Below are 20241 nucleotides of genomic sequence, written 5' to 3' on the forward strand. Positions count from 1 at the left end.
GAGTATCTTGCCAGAGCCTGGCAAGCTACCCGTGGCGTATTTGATATGCCAAAAACAGTTACAACAAGTTTCACATGAAGACATTACTCGTGCCCTCTCGAGCAAATTGATGAGCAATGGGATGATAGTGACAGTGATACAGTGATTATATTTCTGGACTGGAACAATAGCCCAGCGGCTAAGGCGTTTGTTTGCCTTGCATCGACCGACCCAGGTTCGATTCCTCCGTCCCTCTTAGAGAGCCTGATAAGCTACCGAGAGTATCTCGCCTGCACAGCAGAGCCTGGCAAGCTACCCATGGCATCTTTGATATGCCAAAAAACAGTGACAACAAATCTCACAATGGAGACGTTACTGGTGCCCGCTCGAGCAAATCGATGAACAACGGGATGACAGTGCTACAGTGCTTTGTAGAAAGAGACCCAGCCAACTCCATCATTAATGCCGTGGAACCTGAAGAATTCTCTCTTCTGGCTTCTTTCTCATTACAGAAATTCAGCTCAGTAGCCTACTTCTGAAATACAGTTCTTTTTCCTCTTCACCCTTGAGAATGCTGTTAACAATGATTTTAAGAATTTATCAGAACAAATTTAAGAAACCTGTAGGTGGTAACCTTGGGAATTTTCCTGTCATGGAAAACCTCCAGTGCACTCACACATTGTACTGCTTTCTGGTCTCCTTCCCTGAGACACAGGGAAATGGGGTGTCTCATGCTCTCCCAAGGGGCCATCACAACAGCAGCTGCTGCACGAGGGATAATAAATGGCTTCTCCCATGAAGTACAATGAAAGGGAGAGAAACTTAATTTCTTAGCTTGAAAACCCCTCTGAATTCGTTTAAGCTAATTTTGCAGTGTCGTTTTTCCACTCTGACCAAAGCCTCAAACCACGGCAATATCCTATGGAATTGAACTGCAGTGAGTGCCTCTGACTCACTTCAGATATTAAAGTGCAAAGAGGCTGGCCTGTAGCTGTCATTTCTTCAGCAATTTGTGTCCTTTGAGAGATTTGACCTAGTACTGTTCCCCGTACTATTGAGCCAATGGTTTAAGGAGTGCAGAGTTACTGGGAAAACTGGCTGCATCTTTGACTTGGTTCTTGCCTGCCATTTCTTTTCACACTTGTAGACAGGGAAAATAATCATTATAAAATAATCATATTCTTTCATCACCAACTAATCTCAGCTGGTTGATAGACTCCAAGTTGCCTTTCTTTCCAGAAACAATGTTGAGGTTTTTGGAGATTTAAATCATAATAAAATCCAACCTAAATGAATATTTTAAATGTTCCTAAATTGTGCCATCTGAATTTGTGTGAGCTTTCATAATAGAGTCAGTGTTCACTTTTATGGAGGAAATCTTCAAATGTCTTCGGGCCAAATAACAGAACTACAGTACCTATTCATTATTTTGCCAAAATGCATTTATTTCTAAACCAGAGAATACCCTTCAAGCTTGTTTTTCACATTCTCACACACTTCAAAAGTTCAAATTACAAGTATATGATTATTAGCTGAGTAAAATCATTCTCCCACATTAATTTCACAGAAGAACCACTTTTTTCTTCATACTTCTTTGGCAGTATAATTTATGAATTCAGAATTCTGTTTTTAATATAAAACTAATAATAAATATAATTAACCTAATTATATATTTAGTGCCACTTTTCTGTTACACATTTTTATATATTAAATCCTCTAGCATCCCTAAAACAAATACTAGTGTCCCAGATTTTAAATATGAATAAAATACAATTCACAGAGGTAAGTTTTATACTAAATATTGTATATCTACTAAAAGTTAATTCTGGTTGCAATTAAATGCTTCTTATCTATTTTAATTGTTCAAGAACTTTGCCAACAGAATGTTTCAGATAATTAGACCATTTAGTCTATAAACTATAATGTTTCAGTCTGTAAAATTTTCCACTGTCATCTGAGCTACTTCTAAGATAAAGGATATATGCATAATATATGTCTGTACACATATGTATGGATATTTATTTTTCTAATATGTACTGAGGCCCTCCCTGCTATCATACTTGTATTTAAAATGGAAAAACAAGTGCCAGTTGGGGGAGGAATGAAATGTTAACTCTATGATTATTAAAAGTACTTAGTGCCTGATCTGTATGACCTTCGTTTGACCTTGTTTAGCCTAACACTAATTTTTCTGCCTATGCATTCAAAATGATAGAGCAAGTATATATTGAGGTATATCTAAATAATTATGGTAGTTTTAATAATTACTCTATAAGAAAAGCCTGTATTTATTATAGCTTATACCAGTTACCTTTTTTATTGAACAGATCACTCCAACTGTAATAACTTAAAAAATAATAACAATATATGTACCTCCATAACACTGTGGGTCAGCAGTTTGGAGTTCAGCTGGGTGATTCCTCTGGTTTCACTTGAATTCAGTCACACATCTGCTGTCCTGATAGTTTGGCAGGTGGTGAGCTGGTGGAGTCCCGATGGCCTTGCAGATCTAGGAAGGTCTTTGCTGAGCCATTTTCTCTCTTCATTTTGCAGCCTCTGATTTTCAGTGATACGAGCTCAGGCTTATTCGTATGACAGGGGTCCCAAGAGACCAAGCAGAAGCATGACAGTTTTCTTGTGTCCTTAGCTCAGAATGACACACCATTACTTATACTCCATTTCTAACATGAATCATTAATATGGGCCAGAATTTTTTCTTTTTTTTTTAACTGAATCACCATGAATTATGGGCTGGAGCGATAGCACAGCAGTTGGGTGTTTGCCTTTCATGTGTTCGATTCCTCCGCCCCTCTCAGAGAGCCCGGCAAGCTACCGAGAGTATCGAGCCCACACGGCAGAGCCTGGCAAGCTACCCGTGGTGTATTGGATATGCCAAAAACAGTAACAATAAGTCTCTCAATGAGAGACGTTACTGGTGCCCGCTCAAACAAATCGATGAGCAACGGGATGACAGTGACAGTGACAGTGACCATGAATTATAAAATTACTCATGATTAAGTTTCAGGCATACAGTGCTCCAACACCAGCCCCTTCACCAATATCCACTTCCCTCCACCAATGTTCCCACTTTCTCTCCCACTGCCCAGCCTGTCTCTGTGACCCTTCTGTATGTCTTGCAGCCATCTTAATGAAACCAAGGTTTGCCACTCCATACCCTTGAGTTCTAAAATAACCTCCCCAGGTGGAAGCTGTTATTGTCACATTCAGTCAGACACAGCATAGCCTCAATCCTCGTACTTAATGATGAGAGCAGAACAGCACATAATCCATATTCAGTGATTATAGGGATTATAGGAAATAAGTGATTATAAGAACTCAGATCTTGTACATCATTCTATTTGAGTCTGTTTGAGTCTGTTTTTCAGACTCAATGGGAAACAAGGTGTTCTTGAACTATTGTCTGATGGTTTGAGAAATAAATGCAGGGTCCAAAAGGAAGACTATTTTCCAATGTAAAAGTTGGCTGTGAGGGGCTGGAGAGATAGCACAGCGAGTAGGGCTTTTGCCTTGCACGCGGCCGACCCGGGTTCAAATCCCAGCATCCCATATGGTCCCCTGAGCACAGCCAGGGGTAATTCCTGAGTGCAGAGCCAGGAGTAACCCCTGTGCATCGCCAGGTGTGACCCAAAAAAGCAAAAAAAAAAAAAAATTGGCTGTGAGATGGAACGGGAATCACACCATGAAGATGAGATTCTACCTTTTGTAAGAGGGCCTTGGGAATAGTTATGTGATCTATTGTAGTGCAGTGAGGAGAAAAAGACAGGGTAAGGACCATTCCTTTCCCAAATGAAATCAAGATGCTAGTTAAAATGTCTAATTTAAATGAAAATGTCACTGGTTAGGGTTTTTTCCCCCTTGAATGCAACTAGCAATCACTTTTAGTTCTCTCTCACTATGGAACCACCTCTTCAATTTGAAATGGAAACCAGGGGAGTGATTTTCAAGTGTCCATTAGATGAAAGACATAAAAACAATTAAGAAACAGTAATCCCACCCTACTGCATGACTCACTGGAGCCAGAAACGTGGGTTGCTTTTCTTAAGAAACAGACCTACTTTTCAAATGCCCAATGTAATTAGTCCTGGGGGAAAAATCAGCTAAGCCCAAAGTTGGATAAATATCCCCAATAATATATGAGAAGTAGAATTCCAAGTTAGATGCCCATAGGAACCAAGCAAAAGGTAAACATGGGAAGTCAGCCTGGTATAGAAGACAGGGAGCCCTCATTTTTGTCCAAGGTCTAAGTAAACTTAGTACCCACCATATGGGCCAGCTTCATTCTTAAAATGAGAATCATAAAATGTGAAATTTTATATGACAACAAAACATTTGAAGACTGGGCCGGGATCCTTCGCACGGCCGCTCTGCTGCTCTACGCCCAACATCCGGAGCCCCATGGATGACTTCTGAACCCAGCAAGTGCTCCCAACCATGTCCCCAGACTGTGAACTAAGCTTTAGCCCCGCGTCGGCTAAGGGGGGAAATATCCTTCCTCCTTGGTTCTCTCCCCTCTGGGAGAAGCGGCGCGGCCTACGCCATCTTATGGACGTTTAATCAGGTATGAACTTTTGGCGTGGAAAGGAAAAAAAAATAATGTGTTTTGAACTTGAACAGCGGGACACTTGGGAAGTCGAATTAGTGGGCTGGGGCTGGCACCGGCTCCGGCTTGTGCTCCGCCGGGATTCGAACCGGGTGGCCATGCGTTCACACGGCCGCTCTGCTGCTCTACGCTCAACATCTGGAGACAGATGGATGACTTCTGAACCCAGCAAGTGCTCCCAACCATGTCCCCAGAACAGCAATGCACGGGAACTGTGAGCTGGGCTATGCGATTTCTGGCAGAATTTTCCCTGGACTTTATACAGAAATCCAAAACCTCGCGGACGCTGCTGCATCCGCGTGACTTAACATTTATAATTGTCAGCAATATGAAATGGTTCCTTCTGAACAGGTCTGACTTGGGGGGGAAACTCCGAATAATAACAGTAAGTTTTTGTTGAAATATTGAAGGTTATTAATGTAGCAGCCACCTCTCTGGACTGTGAACTAAGCAAAAGCCCCACACTGGCCGACGTGGCGTGGCGTACACCATACTATGAGGCGTGGGTAGGGGGATGACGGAAAAAAAAAGGGGGGGGGGAGGAAAAAGAAAAAGAGTTATGTACTTGTAGCAGTGGGGCTACATATTTCTTCATTTCCAGCAATGGAAAACTAATTATCAAATGCTTCCTTGGTAGTAGGTCTGTCTCTCTTGGGTGCAAACTCCAACAACTATCGTGAGTTTTGTAGTGAAATATGGTTGTAATCAAGGTAAAGAGAAAATGAAGTGAAATTCATTAGTAATACAGTAGGGGGTGGGGGGTGGGGGCGGGGGGTAAAGTGGGGTTTTTGGTGGTGGAGTGTGGGCACTGGTGAAGGGATGGGTGTTTGAATATAGTATAACTGAGACATAAACCTGAGAACTTTGTAACTTTCCACATGGTGATTTAATAAAAAGTTAAAATAAAAAAAATAAAAATAAATTAAAAAAAAAAACATTTGAAGACTGGATGCATCCATTAGGCTACCAGTTTGCAGCATGACCATTTGACAAGTTGGTTAAAATGCCTGAGAAATTGACTGAAGATACATTTTAGAAAAGCAACTAATGGAAATTTTGCTTCTTGCCAGACAAGCAATTTAGCTCTTAACAGGAAGGCTGTTATTTCTTTCATTATAATTTATAGTAAGAAGGCAGTAACATGCCCACAACTGGCTCTGTTAGGAAGTAGAAAGGGACAGAGATCAGAGCTACACACAGACTGGGTTTACTGGTAATGTCGTAATTAAGACAGACTTTTAAGTCAATATATCTAATATTGGTACTTTTCCTCCAAGTGGACAAGGGAAATATATATAGAGAGATGTATATATATACATACATACACATATATTTATATGTATATAACACCCATAGTGTCTCATGATTTAATTGAAAAAAGAATAAAATCAATAATATATTTTTTAATTAAAGTAGACTTAGAGATAGTTTCCTACCTTCTCTAATTTACACTTCAGAAAGCTGTGTCTTAGTCCTCTCAACATGAGGATCAGCAATTAAGATCTTCATTTCTTTTTCCCGTTTTTTTTCTTTTTGGGTCACACCCAGGGATGCACAGGGGTCACTCCTGACTATGCACTCAGGAATTACTCCTGGCGGTGCTTGGGGGACCATATGGGATGCTGGGAATCGAACCCGGGTTGACCGTGTGAAGGCAAACACCCTACCCGCTGTGCTATCATTCCAGCCCAGGATCCTCATTTCTTTCTTTTCTTTTTTGCTTTTTGGGTCACACCCAGCAATGCACAAGGGTCACTCCTGGCTTATGCACTCAGGAATCACCCCTGGCGGTGCTCAGGGGACCATATGGGATGCTGGGATTTGAACCTGGGTCGGCCGCGTGCAAGGCAAACGCCCTACCCGCTGTGCTATCACTCCAGCCCCGGATCCTCATTTCTTAATGAAAGAAGTGTTACCTTAAAAACACTTTACCCGCAAACACTTAGGTAATCCCTGCCTACCACATGTGGGTACAGTTCTGATCACAGAGAGAAGCACATATCATTTTTAAGACCAGATTTATTGTTATTTCTATTAACTATCACTGTATCATTGTCATCTCGTTGTTCATAGATTTACTCGAGCGGGTGCCAGTAACGTCTCCATTTGTCCCAGACCTGAGATTTTAGCAGTCTCTCCTTCCTCATCTTTCCTAATGCTGCCATATTTCAGGGCCAGGGGAATGAGACCCATTATTGTTACCATTTTTGACATATCGAATATGCCACAGGATAGCTTGCCAGGCTCTGCCATGCAGGCGGGATTCTCTCAGTAGCTTGCTGGGCTCTCCAAGAGGCATATATATATATATATATATATATATATGTATATATATATATTTCCCTCTATGATTTGTTGCCTACTGTCTGAACCCCATCAAATATGGTGTAGTAATTATGGAAAATGGGTAGATGGGTAGGGAGTGTTTTATGATGTGTCAGCGGTTGTGTGGTCCAGGAATATGTTCACTCATTTGTGAGGCTCAGACCAAGCATGTGTAGAGCAGCCTGAAGCATAGCAGCAGTTGGGTAGTGGAGGTCGGCTGCAGGGGCTGGGTCCCTTGGGGCAGGGAGGGCTCTCATCCACCCCCATCTGGGGTGCCCTGAGTGAAAACAGCCTGGGATGGAGTCTGGTGGCATGGTTATGGGGGCCTCATGTTATGCTCCCCTCCGGGAGAAGCAGCTGTAAATTCTGGAAGGTGGCCTATGAGAAGATTATCTGGCACGGGCAGGAGGTGGCTTATGGGTGTGACCCCTGGGTCACCGGAGGTTGGGGGAAGCAGGCAGAGTATCTCTGCTCCCTGGACCCATTGAGCCCAGAGTCCAAGGTCACAAAGTTCCGCAATACATGGGTTCCGTGGGACTTCACTCATGCATGAAGCTCAGTCCGAGTGTGTGGAAAGTGGCCTTTATATTTTTATTTATATTTATTTATATTAACTAATTATTTTAATTCAATATACTTGTAATTTTTCAAATTATTTTTGTAGATGTTAGGGCACTGCGGCTCATAACCAGCCCACAGACTACATTGAACAAGTGGATCATGTTTATTTTTTAAGTAAAGTGAGACTGGAGAGATTTATACACGTCTTATAAGGCTACTTGGGTAGTTATTGACTGCGCTGGGACTAGAATTTAAAGTTAAACTAGAATCTAAGACATCTTATTTTTCAGTAGGATTTTATTTGTTTGTTTTACTTTTTGTGCTCACTGAACAGTGCTCAGGGCTTACTTCTTGATCTGTGGCAGTCGCAATGAAAACACTATAATAGTATACTATCTCTTCAGCTCCTCAAGTGGATTCATTTTTTAATCAGGCAACAAATATTTATTGAGCATGGAGTTGGGTAATTTGTCCAATGCTTTGTGCCTGCAATAAAGACTTTCCCTGACCTTTTAGAGTATTTCTTAGAAAACTGGACCCATAATGAACACCTTCATGATACAGAGCCCCATTTCTCATATATAACTGGATTAATAACGTTTCCTAGAATATTTTCTGGGGAAATCATCTATACCAGTACATTTCCAAGTCTCCGTGTCTCTGTTTCTGTTCTGCACTGGAATATTTATAGAAACAATCTTTTCCATCCTCCATTCACTGATATTTACAAGAGACATAGAATATGCCACAGTGCCCAAGAGATAATATGGGAATTGATGCACTTACCATGTAAGCAATTGCTCCTTATTTTTTCCCCTGGTACTACATATAGTCCTCCAGACACTTCCAGGAGTGATTGCTGAGGAGTCAAGAGAGTAAGACCCTGTGCACAGTCAGAAAATGGCTCAAAAAGAAACAGAATAAAGAAACTGCAGCGCCTCTAATATTTCTTCATTTTAGCTTGCATAGAGTCCTTTATGTATTTTTCCAGGAAAGCTTGCCCATATGCTCAACATATATGTGAAAGAAAACTAGTATTTGATTATTCCAGTAGTGTCCCCTGCATGATAATGTAAATTAAGCCTATTCAATTAAGAAAATATTAGATTTAGCACAGAGGAATAGTTAATTGATATAAATTTCTGGTTTTTGTCCCTCCCTTATCTTTTTTCTGTATATTATCCTAGGTATTGAATAGTATAAATAGATCTGTATATCACTGCATTTTTAAATGAGGTATAAAGGCATTTGAAATATGACTTATATTCTATTTAATTTTAACCCTAATGATCCTGTGAAGAAGGTATCACTATCAGTTTGAAAGATGAATAGTCCAAAAAGTAAGTAATTTCTCAACCAGAATTTGAGATTGAGGGACCCATACCCTTCCATCCATTGGTGTACTGCAAAAAATCCTGACTGAAATTCGTTCATAACACAAAGTGTAGATTCATTAATAATATGAATGGCTTGATTAACGCTGTTTTCATCACAGAGCCAGATATTGTTGTGGATAGTTCCCGGTACCGAATCCAGAGCAATTAGAGCCACCCTGCACCACCCAATTTTTCCAGTTATGAATTCAGATCCCAAGAACCCAGAACCCCTCTCCTCCAAAATGTTTATTTCCAGTGAACAAGAAAGCTGGGACCCTGAGCACCAGAGTAATTCTGATTAATATATACATATATTATATATCAATTATACACACACACACACACACACACACACACACACATATATATATAAGCACTGTAGCTCTGTCGTCCTGTTGTTCATTGATTTGCTCGAGTGGAAACCAGTAACATCTCCATTGTGAGACTTCTTGTTACTGTTTTTGGCATACATATTTGGCATATGCCACGGATATCTTGCCAGGCTCTGCCATGCTGAAAGGATACTCTCAGTAGCTTGCTGGGCTCTCTGAGAGAGACTGAGGAATTGAACCCGGCTCAGCCGCATGCAAGGCAAATGCCCTATCTGCTGTGCTTTAGCTTCAGTTCTATATATATATATATAAATTATAGATTAATTTACATTTATAAAATTATAGTTCAGTTTACGTTTATAAAATATGGATCAAGGCCTGTATTAATTTACAGACATTGCTGAGAAATTAAGGATATCTTTTATCCAATGCTAAAAATCACTGTATCACTGTCATCCCGTTGCTCATCGATTTGCTTGAGCGGGCACCAGTAACGTCTCCATTGTGAGACTTGTTACTGTTTTTGACATACATATTGAATACACCACGGGTAGTTGCCAGGCTCTGCTGTGTGGGCGAAATACTCTCGGTAGCTTGAAAGGGGCGGAGGAATCCAACCTGGTTTGGCCGCGTGCAAGGCAAACGCACTACCCGCTATGTTATCGCTCCAGCCCAATGCTAAAAATCGCGTTTATAGTTCATAAAATCTTTTAAAGAGTTTCATAACATAGACTTATTCAGGGTTGAAGCTATTAGAAAAAAAATTAACCTTTAACTAAATCACTCACTTTAAAAAGAAAACAAGTAAAAGGACATATGTATGTGAAGGTGGTTTTTGGATCAAAACCAGTGGTTTTTAACCTTTTTATCCCTGTAGACTCTAACTTATCCACTGAATGGCACTTGAGAACCACTGATCTAAACAACCATTCCACACTTAAATATTATGCCAGTTCTCTCCATTTCGCAGATAAGCCTAGAATATAACATCCAGTGTCATTTAGAGTTGGATATATCTGATAGTACTGATTTCCTCTTTTTAGGGGCTGAGCAGCTAAGAATATCTAATTTGAAATATGTCATTGACTATGGTGGTATTATCAAGAGGAAATAATGCCTATTGAGAAATACATATTCTTTTATGTCCTGGGTTATTTTATTTTTCTATTGAATCATCATGAGATATACAGTTACAAAGTTGTTCATGATTGAAGTTCAGTCATATAATGTACCAATACCTAGCCCTTCACCAGTGTACATTTCCTGCCATCAGTGTCCCAGTTTCCCTCCCACCCACCTCCACCACCCCCAACCAGACTGTATGGCAGACACTTCTCTCTCTCTCCCCCTCCCTCTTACTCTCTCTTCTTCTCCCTCCCCCACCCCCTTCTCCCTCTATTCTCTTTAAGCACTATGGTATGCAAGAGAACACAATGAGAAATATTATTTTTAAAACCTTGAAGCCCCAACTCCAGTGGTTGAATAAATAAGTAGGAAAACTATTTTATCTTTATATTTTGGATTCCGGGCCACACCTAGTGCTCACATGTTACTCCTAGTTCTGCAATCAGGAATCAGTCCAGGTGATGCTTGGGGGACTATATGGGATGCCAGGGTTTGAACTCAGGTCAGCAGCATGCAAGGGAAGCACCTTTACCTGTGTACTATCTCTCTGGCCCCATAAAAATAAAAAGCTGGAACCCTGACCACTCTGTAATCCTCTTAAATGTATCCAATTAAGAAAGCTGGTGGAACTCTTAAGTGATGGGTATATCAAGTCCACTGAGAGTGACAACCACTGTGACAGATCCTACTCTGAAATGATGGTATCCAGGACCTTCCGAATGTTCCTGTTATTTAGAGATCATGTGACATGATGAATAGAGATGGCAGCTGGAGTTTGGGACTTGAGGACATATGTGTGGATAGCAAGAGTGTATTTAGGTGTCTTGAGACTGCGGAACAAAGGCAGAGAGGTAAAAGTTGGAGGAGATATTTGTATGGGGAAGAAAGGGCTGTCGGATGGTTGGCATTGCTCGGAGCAGAGGGGTTGTCTTTTGAGGTGAACATGTCTGTTACACTTAAACTAGAGATACCCTCATCGTGGATACCCCTGTACTAGAAACTCTTGTCTTGGGTGAAAGATTGAACATTCTTTTCATTCTCAGACTTGGTTAGTCCTTGGTTGTTCAAATCACAACTTTGGGAAAGCTACTAAAATGTATGCCAGCCCAACAGAAGTTCAAGTTCATTAGCTACCCTAATTACCACCTTGTAACTGCAAATTCTTCTTGTCCAGGAGCACAGTACTATGCAGAAGCTACACTGCACACAAGTTGACAAAATTGTGGCCCAGTATGACAAAGAGAAGTCAACTCATGAGAAAATCCTAGAGAAGGCAATGAAGAAGAAAGGGTAAAGCTATTTATTTCCATAGATAATCCTTTTGACTTTTTGTATTGTGTCTTTTCCCACAGTTCAGCTACCTGTCTAGGACTACTTAGTCTTGGCTCTGTCTTCAGCATTAAGATTTAGAGAAATTAAAATGACTCAATCAGTTGAAGGAATATTGAAGTAAAACAAGAGAGGCTTATTTATTTAAGAACTGCAGTTGATGTTGGTTAATGAATCTCAAAAAGGTCAAAGGGGGAGAGAGGGATAAGGTAAAGTTAGAAAAATTTAAAATTATAGAAACATTTTGCATCATGAGATAATTAATATCAAATTGATGCACTAGGAAAAATGCAATATTGATTCTTAAAATTGCAAGAATTGTTAGCTTATGCTAACAAGGTTATTCAATAAAATTCATCATCTCATTTATTGTGAAAGATTATGTATAGAATTTGGCCAGGAGAATGTTTCTGCAGTGCTCCTCGCTCAGTGAATAATGCTCTAGAGGGGGAAAACATTCAGTGCCAGCCATTGAGAAGTAATAGATTTGATGACTTTTAAGATTTTTATGTTAATGCTTTTTTGGAGGTACTCTCCGCTAATAATTGAATGTAGTATCTAACTTAGGGCTATAATAAGTTAGAGCATGAATGCTGAAGACAGGGTTTGTTCTGATTGCAGCAATGATCTAAATATTCCTATTCTTGAAGAAAAATGTAATCAGTTCAATAAACAATAATGGTTTCTGGGTAATTGCTAGTATATATCCCCTATTCATAAAATGATACAAAGCCAGAATCACCCCGTGATGCCAAGAAATTCTATTTTCTCTCTTTCTGGCATGTGTAAAAGACAAAGATTTGGCTTTACAGCCAAAATGAAAGAACAGAAAAATCACTTCTAAACTAAGGTTTCCATCCCAAAGATTATTTCAGAATAAGTGAAAAATAGACTGAATAAAAGCAGGAACCAAAATGGAAACTCCAACAACAGTCCCTAAGCAATGAAGTAATTGTTAGATTTAAAGTGTTTCTTTGTGTAGTGATTGAATTGAATAATCACAATGCAGATATTTTATAAGGTATATATCTATTACTAGAAAAGCTTAGGTTGCCCAGTGATCTATGACCGCCTATGTTTGGTGAACTGATTGTCTTCACCAGAAATCTTTGTAGAAATGCCTGTGGGAATGAGAAGATATCTAATGGCTTATATGCATTTGTGATTTTCCATTTTCAGGGGAAGTAATTGTCTTGAGATGAAAAAAGAAACAGAAATCAAGATTCAGACGCTCACAACAGATCACAAATCTAAGGTGAGAAAATGGCTGTTTTAACAGCAGCAGCTTACAGAATATTCTTTGTAAATTCTAAAAACCTGTCTGATCCAAGAAGTCAGAATACTTAAGGATTCGTATTTGTCCTTTCTCACTGACTTTGAGAAGAGTCATTCCATGGAACATCTTTTCCTTCAGTCGTAGAAATACACTAACAATATCTATGTTGTCTGCCTCAGAGCCATCAAGTGAATAAAAAACACTAAAAGAAAGAACTATAAAATATAGACTATGCTTTCTTATAGAAGTAACATGAAATATATCAGAGGAAATAACCCAACTTGGGCAGTAACTACCTCTTAATCTGTCATGCTGACTTTTCTGTGGAACTTTGTAATGAGAAGAAAATCAAGAATCCATATTCTACGAGATCAACCTCATTATCTTGTTTCTTTAAATACATAAGAAAATTGCAACCTGAGGAATATTTGGTTTCTGTAGCACCAGAGAACTGAGTGGTAATTTCCAGACAAGAACAAGCAGTTTTCCCAACCATGCTATTCAGCATGAATCTTCTTGGTCCTCTTTATTTTCTGCTGCTTCTTCTGCCATGAAATCTGTGAAAGCAGTTAGGCAGGAGTCTCTGAGAATTGTTTCTCACTGTTTCTTTCTTGAAATCATTGCTGTTTAAGACCTGTGTAATGTGCCATATTTTTTATCTGCATTAATACGTAAAAATTTTGACAACTACGTCAGTTTTATTTTGCTGTAGAGTAACACAGGACAACATATATTAGCTTAATACAACTACTATATATTACATTACAATTCAGTGGATCAGAATTTGGCTCCACTCAGCTAGGTGGTTCTACTGATTTTGGCTGGCTCACTAATATGTCAGAAGTGATTGATGACCTTGGCCAAATATCTAGCACCATTTAGTTGCTTGATTTTTATTACCAGAACTCTCATTCTCCTGTAGGATAGCATGTGCTTAATCACAGGGCACCTTCAGGATTCCAGGTTTCACAAAAAGATGAGCACTTGCCAGGCTTCACTTGCACACATTTGCTATTCTCTTATAAGTTAAAGTAAGTATAAAGTTAGCCTGGTTCAAGAAGGTGGAGAAATAGATTCTAGCTCATGATGAGAAGCTACAAAACCATATTGGTGGAAAAATGTGTGGAAACTGAAGCAGAAACCTTTTTATCCCTGTGTCTGTTGAGGTGGACATAGTAAGTCCTGCCCAGGATAGAACACACAGCATTTTGTGCAGATGACAATGAAAAAGCAGGTGATGCCAAAATCACTCATGGAATCTGTAAAGGAGCTCAAGGCCCAGAGGAGCAAGTTAGTCAGGGAAAGAGCAGGCTGTGAGAAAGAACATTAAGCTAAAGTGATGGATTTTTTAATAAGCTCTGACTTCCATCGATTAGTACATTTTTAATTTTGCAGGTTATAAGTCTCCATCGGTTCATTAAGTAGGAGGGTAGGAGGGATGTGAAATGTATGACAAATACTATGCTCTTAGGACTTGCCAAATCTATGAGAACGGCTTTCCAACACCCCCTTCCCCACACAGGTCAAAGAAATTGTAGCACAGCACACAAAGGAATGGTCAGAAATGATCAACACCCACAGTGCAGAGGAGCAAGAAATCCGGGACCTGCACCTCAGCCAACAGTGCGAGCTGCTGAAAAAGCTCTTGATCACTGCTCATGAGCAGCAAACCCAGCAGCTGAAACTCTCTCATGACAGGTACGGAAGTTAGCATCGCCATTCTTAATCATTTTGAAACGTGTATATGTGAGAGCCAAGTATCACTGTATCACTGTGTCACAGTCATCCCGTTGTTCATCAATTTGCTCGAGCTGGTGCCAGTAATATCTCCATTCGTCCTGAGATTTTAGAAGCCTCTCTTTACTCGTCCTTCCCAGCAGTGTCACATTGGAGGCTCTATCAGGGTCAGGGGAATGAGACCCAGCATTGTTGCGGTTTTGGGCATATTGAATATGCCATGGGAAGCTTGCCAGGCTCTTCCATATGGGCAGGATACTCTTAGTAGCTTGCAGTGTTCTCTAGGAAGGAGAACTAGAACATAAGAGGTTGCGCAGTTACAAATGCCACCACACGCTTCCAGAAGCTTTGTTTTATAGTCTCTGGATATTGTCTGTTGATGAAATTACAAGGCACCAGGGGCAGTTTGTGGGTGTGACTGCCTAGCTACTGGAAAATGGGGGATCTGAGTGGAGGAGGCCCAGTCCCAATCTGAGCAGGCTTGGAGGTCTCAGCCCTGGGTCCCACACACCTGGGTTCCTGTGCTGGTTCCTTCATGGGTGAGGCTCATCTGAGTGTGTGGAGAGTGGCCTTGAGCATGGCTGTGGCTAGGTTCCAGAGGTCTTGGGCTACCGGGGCTCTGCTCAGGACAGGGAGGGAAACTCAACCCGCTCCCCTCTGAGAGGCCCTGGTGAAGACAGCCAGGTACAGGGGCAGGAGACTCTGCCATTAGTGCCAAATAGGAAGCAAAATCAACTTTGAGCTTATATGCACTATATATATATATATGTAACCAGTGGTGGGTGTGAGCAAGGTGAAGTGTCAGAAGTGACTGCTTCCATCAAAGGACTTACTCACATGCCAGGTATGGCACTTAGAAAGAAAATGATGCCAAACTATGAGGATGAAACATGCTAAAAATGTCAGAACCCCAAAAGGTAGCTAATCTAAAAAGGTTCTGCCGCTTTCCGAGTCTTCATGGCTTTCTGGTTTCAGTAGGGCCAGTACTTTCTGATCAAGAAAGAACAAAGAGAAGGCTATTCTTCCAGGGATCGTTCCTACAGTTCGCTACTAGAGAAGTTTCTCTGATCAGAACCGTGAGGAGGATCCAGAACATCCTCTCCTGAGCATGACGCCGGTTGTAGGTGTTGCTTTTGCAAAATAGAAATCTTTGATGATCGCTTTTCTCTTCCCTTGGAAGGGTGAGAGGGAGAGGATGCAAGCTTAGCAGTTTCTAGGGGGAAAAATAGAACAAAGAGTAGAAAAATTATATCAGTCTTTCCCTACCTTGGTAAACTGAATATTATACTTAAGATGATACACGGCGGTGAAGCTCAGTGACAGAGTTCTTGTCTTACACTCACGTACAAGGCTCCTGCTCTGCTTTGGACAACAGAAGTAAGTAAATAAATAGATGATTGAATAAATAAAAAACTTGACTTCTTCTGCAGGCAGATTGCTTGTGTCCGTGATTGCATCCTTCCATCGCAGCCTTGTTGCAGTTTGATTATTTCTCCCTTGTGTCTCCACCCATCCCTCCACCAGTGAACGTTTCCCAGCACCAGTGTCCCCAGTGTCCCTCCCATTACCTCCCCCACCTGCCTATGTGGCACATACCTCTCTCTCTTCTCTCTCTGTCCCTCCCTCTCTCTCTTTCCCTCTTTCTGTCCCTCCTTCTCTCTCTCCTTCTCTCTCTCCCTCTCATGCTCTCTCTCTATCTCTATCCCTCACCCCTTCTCTATCCTTCTCTCTCCCTCTCTCTCTCTCACATGCTCTCTCTCTCTTTATCTCTATCCCTCTCCCCTTACTCTCACTCATTTTGGGCATTGTGGTTTGCAAAACAGATACTGAAAAATTCTCCAGTATATCCCTTTACCTACTTTTAACACTCAGTTCTTGTCCAGCGTGATCATTTCCAGCTATTCTTGTCATACTAGTGTGAGGCGGAGTGTAGGTAAGATACCTAAAGCCATTTTCTTTGGACTTGCACTGTGTGTCCTTAGCTTTTCCTGTCAGATTCTGAGGTCACTACTGAAGTCTGTTTCGGCACTGCCCCATCCATCACTTATGAGGCAACATAGACACTATTAGATAACCTGACTTCTTGGTCATTCATTTACAGGTGGTGTGATTCATAGAGACCTCTATAAATTTAATTGAAAAAAGTTAATGATACTCTAATTTTAGTATTCTAAATGCCTTTAATGTACACATAAATAATCTAAAGAGGTGAAGATTGTCAGGCACACATGAATTTTTACAGTGAGCTCTAAGTATTCTTTTGTGGTTCATCCTCTGCATACTTCATTCCCACCAGTTGTCAGAAAACAGGACTGTCCCCTTTGAGGGATCAGAATTCTCTCCTCTTCTGTTTTTGTTGTTGTTTTGGAGCCACACCCAGGGATTCTCAGGGCTTGCTTATTCCTATGTGTGTGCTCAGGAATCACTTCTGACAGTGCTCTGAGAACCTTATGTGTTGCTGGGAATCAGACCGTGCAAGGAAAGCAACTACCTTAACCCCTGTTCTCGTTCTCTCTCTGTCTCTCTCTCATGTGCTGCTTTCTCTCTCCCTTTACCCTCTCTTTCTCTTTTTTCTTACCTTCTTCCCTGTATTTATCTTTATTGCTCTCCTCCAGGTAACAGAACAAAACTGAAAAATCCTTATAGTTTATGGACAAAAAAACTATTTTCGTACTCCATCCCTGTTTCTGATCACTAATAACCCTTAGCCCTCAGGAAGGTATTTTCACATGAGTTAGGGGTCTTGACCTTTGCACAAGATGCAGAATAACTTGATGAGTTTAATAATAAAAATAAAGACATTGCATCAGCAGAGATTTTTCACTTTCTGCAAATGAAATTGTGTATCCATCAAATACTGACTCCCCACCCCCTGTGCCTGTTTATTTCTAATTCACAGGGAAAGCAAGGAAATGAGAGCACACCAAGCTAAGATTTCTATGGAAAATAGCAAAGCCATCAGCCAAGATAAATCTATCAAAAATAAAGCCGAACGGGAAAGGTAAGTCTAAAGTGCCAACAATACAAATGTACCATGGACTTATTTGGTTTTTATTGTTGGACCACACCTCTCTGTGCCCAGGAATCACTTCTGGCTGGCTTGAGAGATCATATGGGTGCTGGGAATTGAATCCAGGTCGGCTTCATGTGAGGCAAATATCCTACCTACTACACTATCACTGACACCCCTACACAATACTTACCTGTTCAACATTGGAGATATAAATTATCTTGTGAGTTTTAGGTCAGAACACTACTGAAATCCACGTTACTCTTGCTGTAAATTAACTCTTTATTTCTACTATAATCCGGAAAATAAATTCATGATATATATATACATATATATGTGTGTATGTGTGTGTGCATACATATATATTCTCTTCAAACAGATTACATAAAATATAGCAATAATCTGATCAGAGATGTGTTTCCCATATTCTGCTAGGTCATCCTGCAGGCATCTCACCTGGCAGGTATAAGGCCATTCTGGGGTGGGGGTAGGACACCACAGTATGCAGGAGCATCATTTTTCTGTCCTTGACTGGCTGTGCTGTCCTCATCTCAGAACACCCCTGCCAGTCATTTTTCAGTCTGTTCTTGTCTTAGGTTGTGCTCTTCAGAAACAGAGACCAAGACAGGAATTTTGGTGTATATGATGTATTGAGGTAGAGATCTTCGGAAAGGGGGAGTCAAGAAAACAGAAGGGGATCAGGCAGGGATTGGTTTAGGTCCTGGTCCTCACGTGAGTCCATCCGTAGTTGAACACCCAGTTCTAGAGTGCACACTGTACCACGGATCAGCCGCTCTGAGCCCAGTGTGTCTGGCTTTAGAAGTTTTGTATTAATCTTCGACAAGTTGGGATTCAAGGAAGATTCACATGGCTTTCCAAGAAGGTTCCAGGTACAAGTCCTTTGGTGAAAACCAGTAAAGCAAATTTCAAAGGGCATTAACTGGTCATAATAGTATTCGATTCCCAGGAACCATAAATATAATCTTCACCTTCAGTAATTAGTGGGAGGCGAGGAAATGGACCAACCTGCACTGTAGCTACACATCCCAGAGAAATCTGTGATCACATGCAAAACAGATGTGCTCTACATTTCATGTATTTATCTAGTCCAGTTTTGGGGGTGTTGTGCTTGGGGGGATTCAGGGACAGGTTGATTACCCAGCTGTATTCAGGTCTTACTCCTGGCTCCGTGCTTAGGGATCACCTGGAAGACTTAGGGAACCATATGGGATGCCAGGGATCGAACCCAGATAGACTGTGCATGAAAGGTGCCCTACCCACCATAATTTTGCTTCAGCCATAGTAGATTAGCTGCCCTGGAGCATTCGATACTGTTAGGAAATAACCTAATTGTCATTAATGCATCACTGTCACTGTCATCCTGTTGCTCATCAATTTGCTTGAGCAGGCACCAGTAAGGTCTCCATGTGAGACTTGTTACTGTTTTTCGCATATCAAATATACCACGGGTAGCCTGCCAGTCTCTGCCATGTGGGCGAGATACTCTCAGTAGCTTGCCAGGCTCTCCGAGAGGGATGGAGAAATAGAACCCGGGTCAGCTGCGTGCAAGACAAACACCCTAACCGCTGTGCTGTCGCTCCAGCCCTTTCATTAATGACCAAGTAAAAATGTTATGATGTTTATAAGCATAAAAAAATCCATACAGAGTTGAAAGAATGGAATAATTTGAAGCAAGGCTGTATCTCTAAAACACCAAGCTATGTGAAAATAGTAAAAAGGAACCCAGAATATGTTACGATCTGGTACATTTGAAAGATACATAATATATACATACATAATATGAACTGGAGCCATAGCACAGTGGGTAGGCCATTTGCCTTGCATGCGGCCGACCCAGGTTTGATTCCTTTGTCCCTCTCAGAGAGCCCGGCAAGCTACCGAGAGTATCTTGCCCACATGGCAGAGCCTGGCAAGCTACCCGTGTCATATTCATATGCCAAAAATAGTAACAACAAGTCTCACAATGGAGATGTTACTGGTACCCACTTGAGCAAATCGATGAACAACGGGACTACAGTGCTACATATTTTATATATATATATATATATGCTAATATATGTATTATATATACATATATATTGGCAGTCTCAGCATTATCTGGGAGCTTGTTAGAAATGTGGAATCTTAAGTATATTGCAGTCCCACTGAATCAAATCCTTTGGGTGTAGGCCTAGCAATCTGTTCCTGGTAGTGCCTTTCTATGACTTGTATACATTTAAAAGTTTGAGAAACATTTGTATGTATTGCACAAGGATTCATCCATATGTAGTAAAAATATTAGTGTGTGGGTAGGGATTCAGGTAAATAGTTTTATGGTAGAGGACATGTTTTGTACATCAGAAGACCTGAGTTTCATCATCCTCATCATCTAAAAGAAAAGAAAGGAAAAGAAAAGAAAAGAAAAATAACAACAACAAAGGAAAAACCAACAAGAGAAGGTCCATGTAAAGTAACACGCAACCCACACAAAATTCTGTATTCACAGTACTAGTTTCTTCTGGAAAGAGGGAGAGGTAGGATATGAATCAGGCAGACTATAAAGGTGACTT

General features: G+C 40.7%; 1 protein-coding gene and 1 pseudogene across 11 annotated transcripts in view; both read left to right on the forward strand.

Annotated features, from left to right (window-relative positions):
• PLCB4 (phospholipase C beta 4) overlaps window positions 1-20241 on the forward strand; it is a 455945-nt gene that overhangs the window by 427869 nt on the left and 7835 nt on the right. For all 11 annotated transcript variants that reach the window (XM_055131101.1, XM_055131100.1, XM_055131094.1 and 8 more), the window contains 4 exons: window positions 11494-11609; window positions 12828-12903; window positions 14447-14622; window positions 17561-17662. In XM_055131101.1, coding sequence (XP_054987076.1) covers window positions 11494-11609; window positions 12828-12903; window positions 14447-14622; window positions 17561-17662 — 470 coding nt within the window. The remainder of the gene's footprint in view (window positions 1-11493; window positions 11610-12827; window positions 12904-14446; window positions 14623-17560; window positions 17663-20241) is intronic.
• LOC129403757 (small nucleolar RNA U3) lies at window positions 15674-15872 on the forward strand (annotated as a pseudogene).

This window comes from Sorex araneus, chromosome 3 (assembly GCF_027595985.1).
Source record: "Sorex araneus isolate mSorAra2 chromosome 3, mSorAra2.pri, whole genome shotgun sequence".
Taxonomy (NCBI): Eukaryota; Metazoa; Chordata; class Mammalia; order Eulipotyphla; family Soricidae; genus Sorex; species Sorex araneus.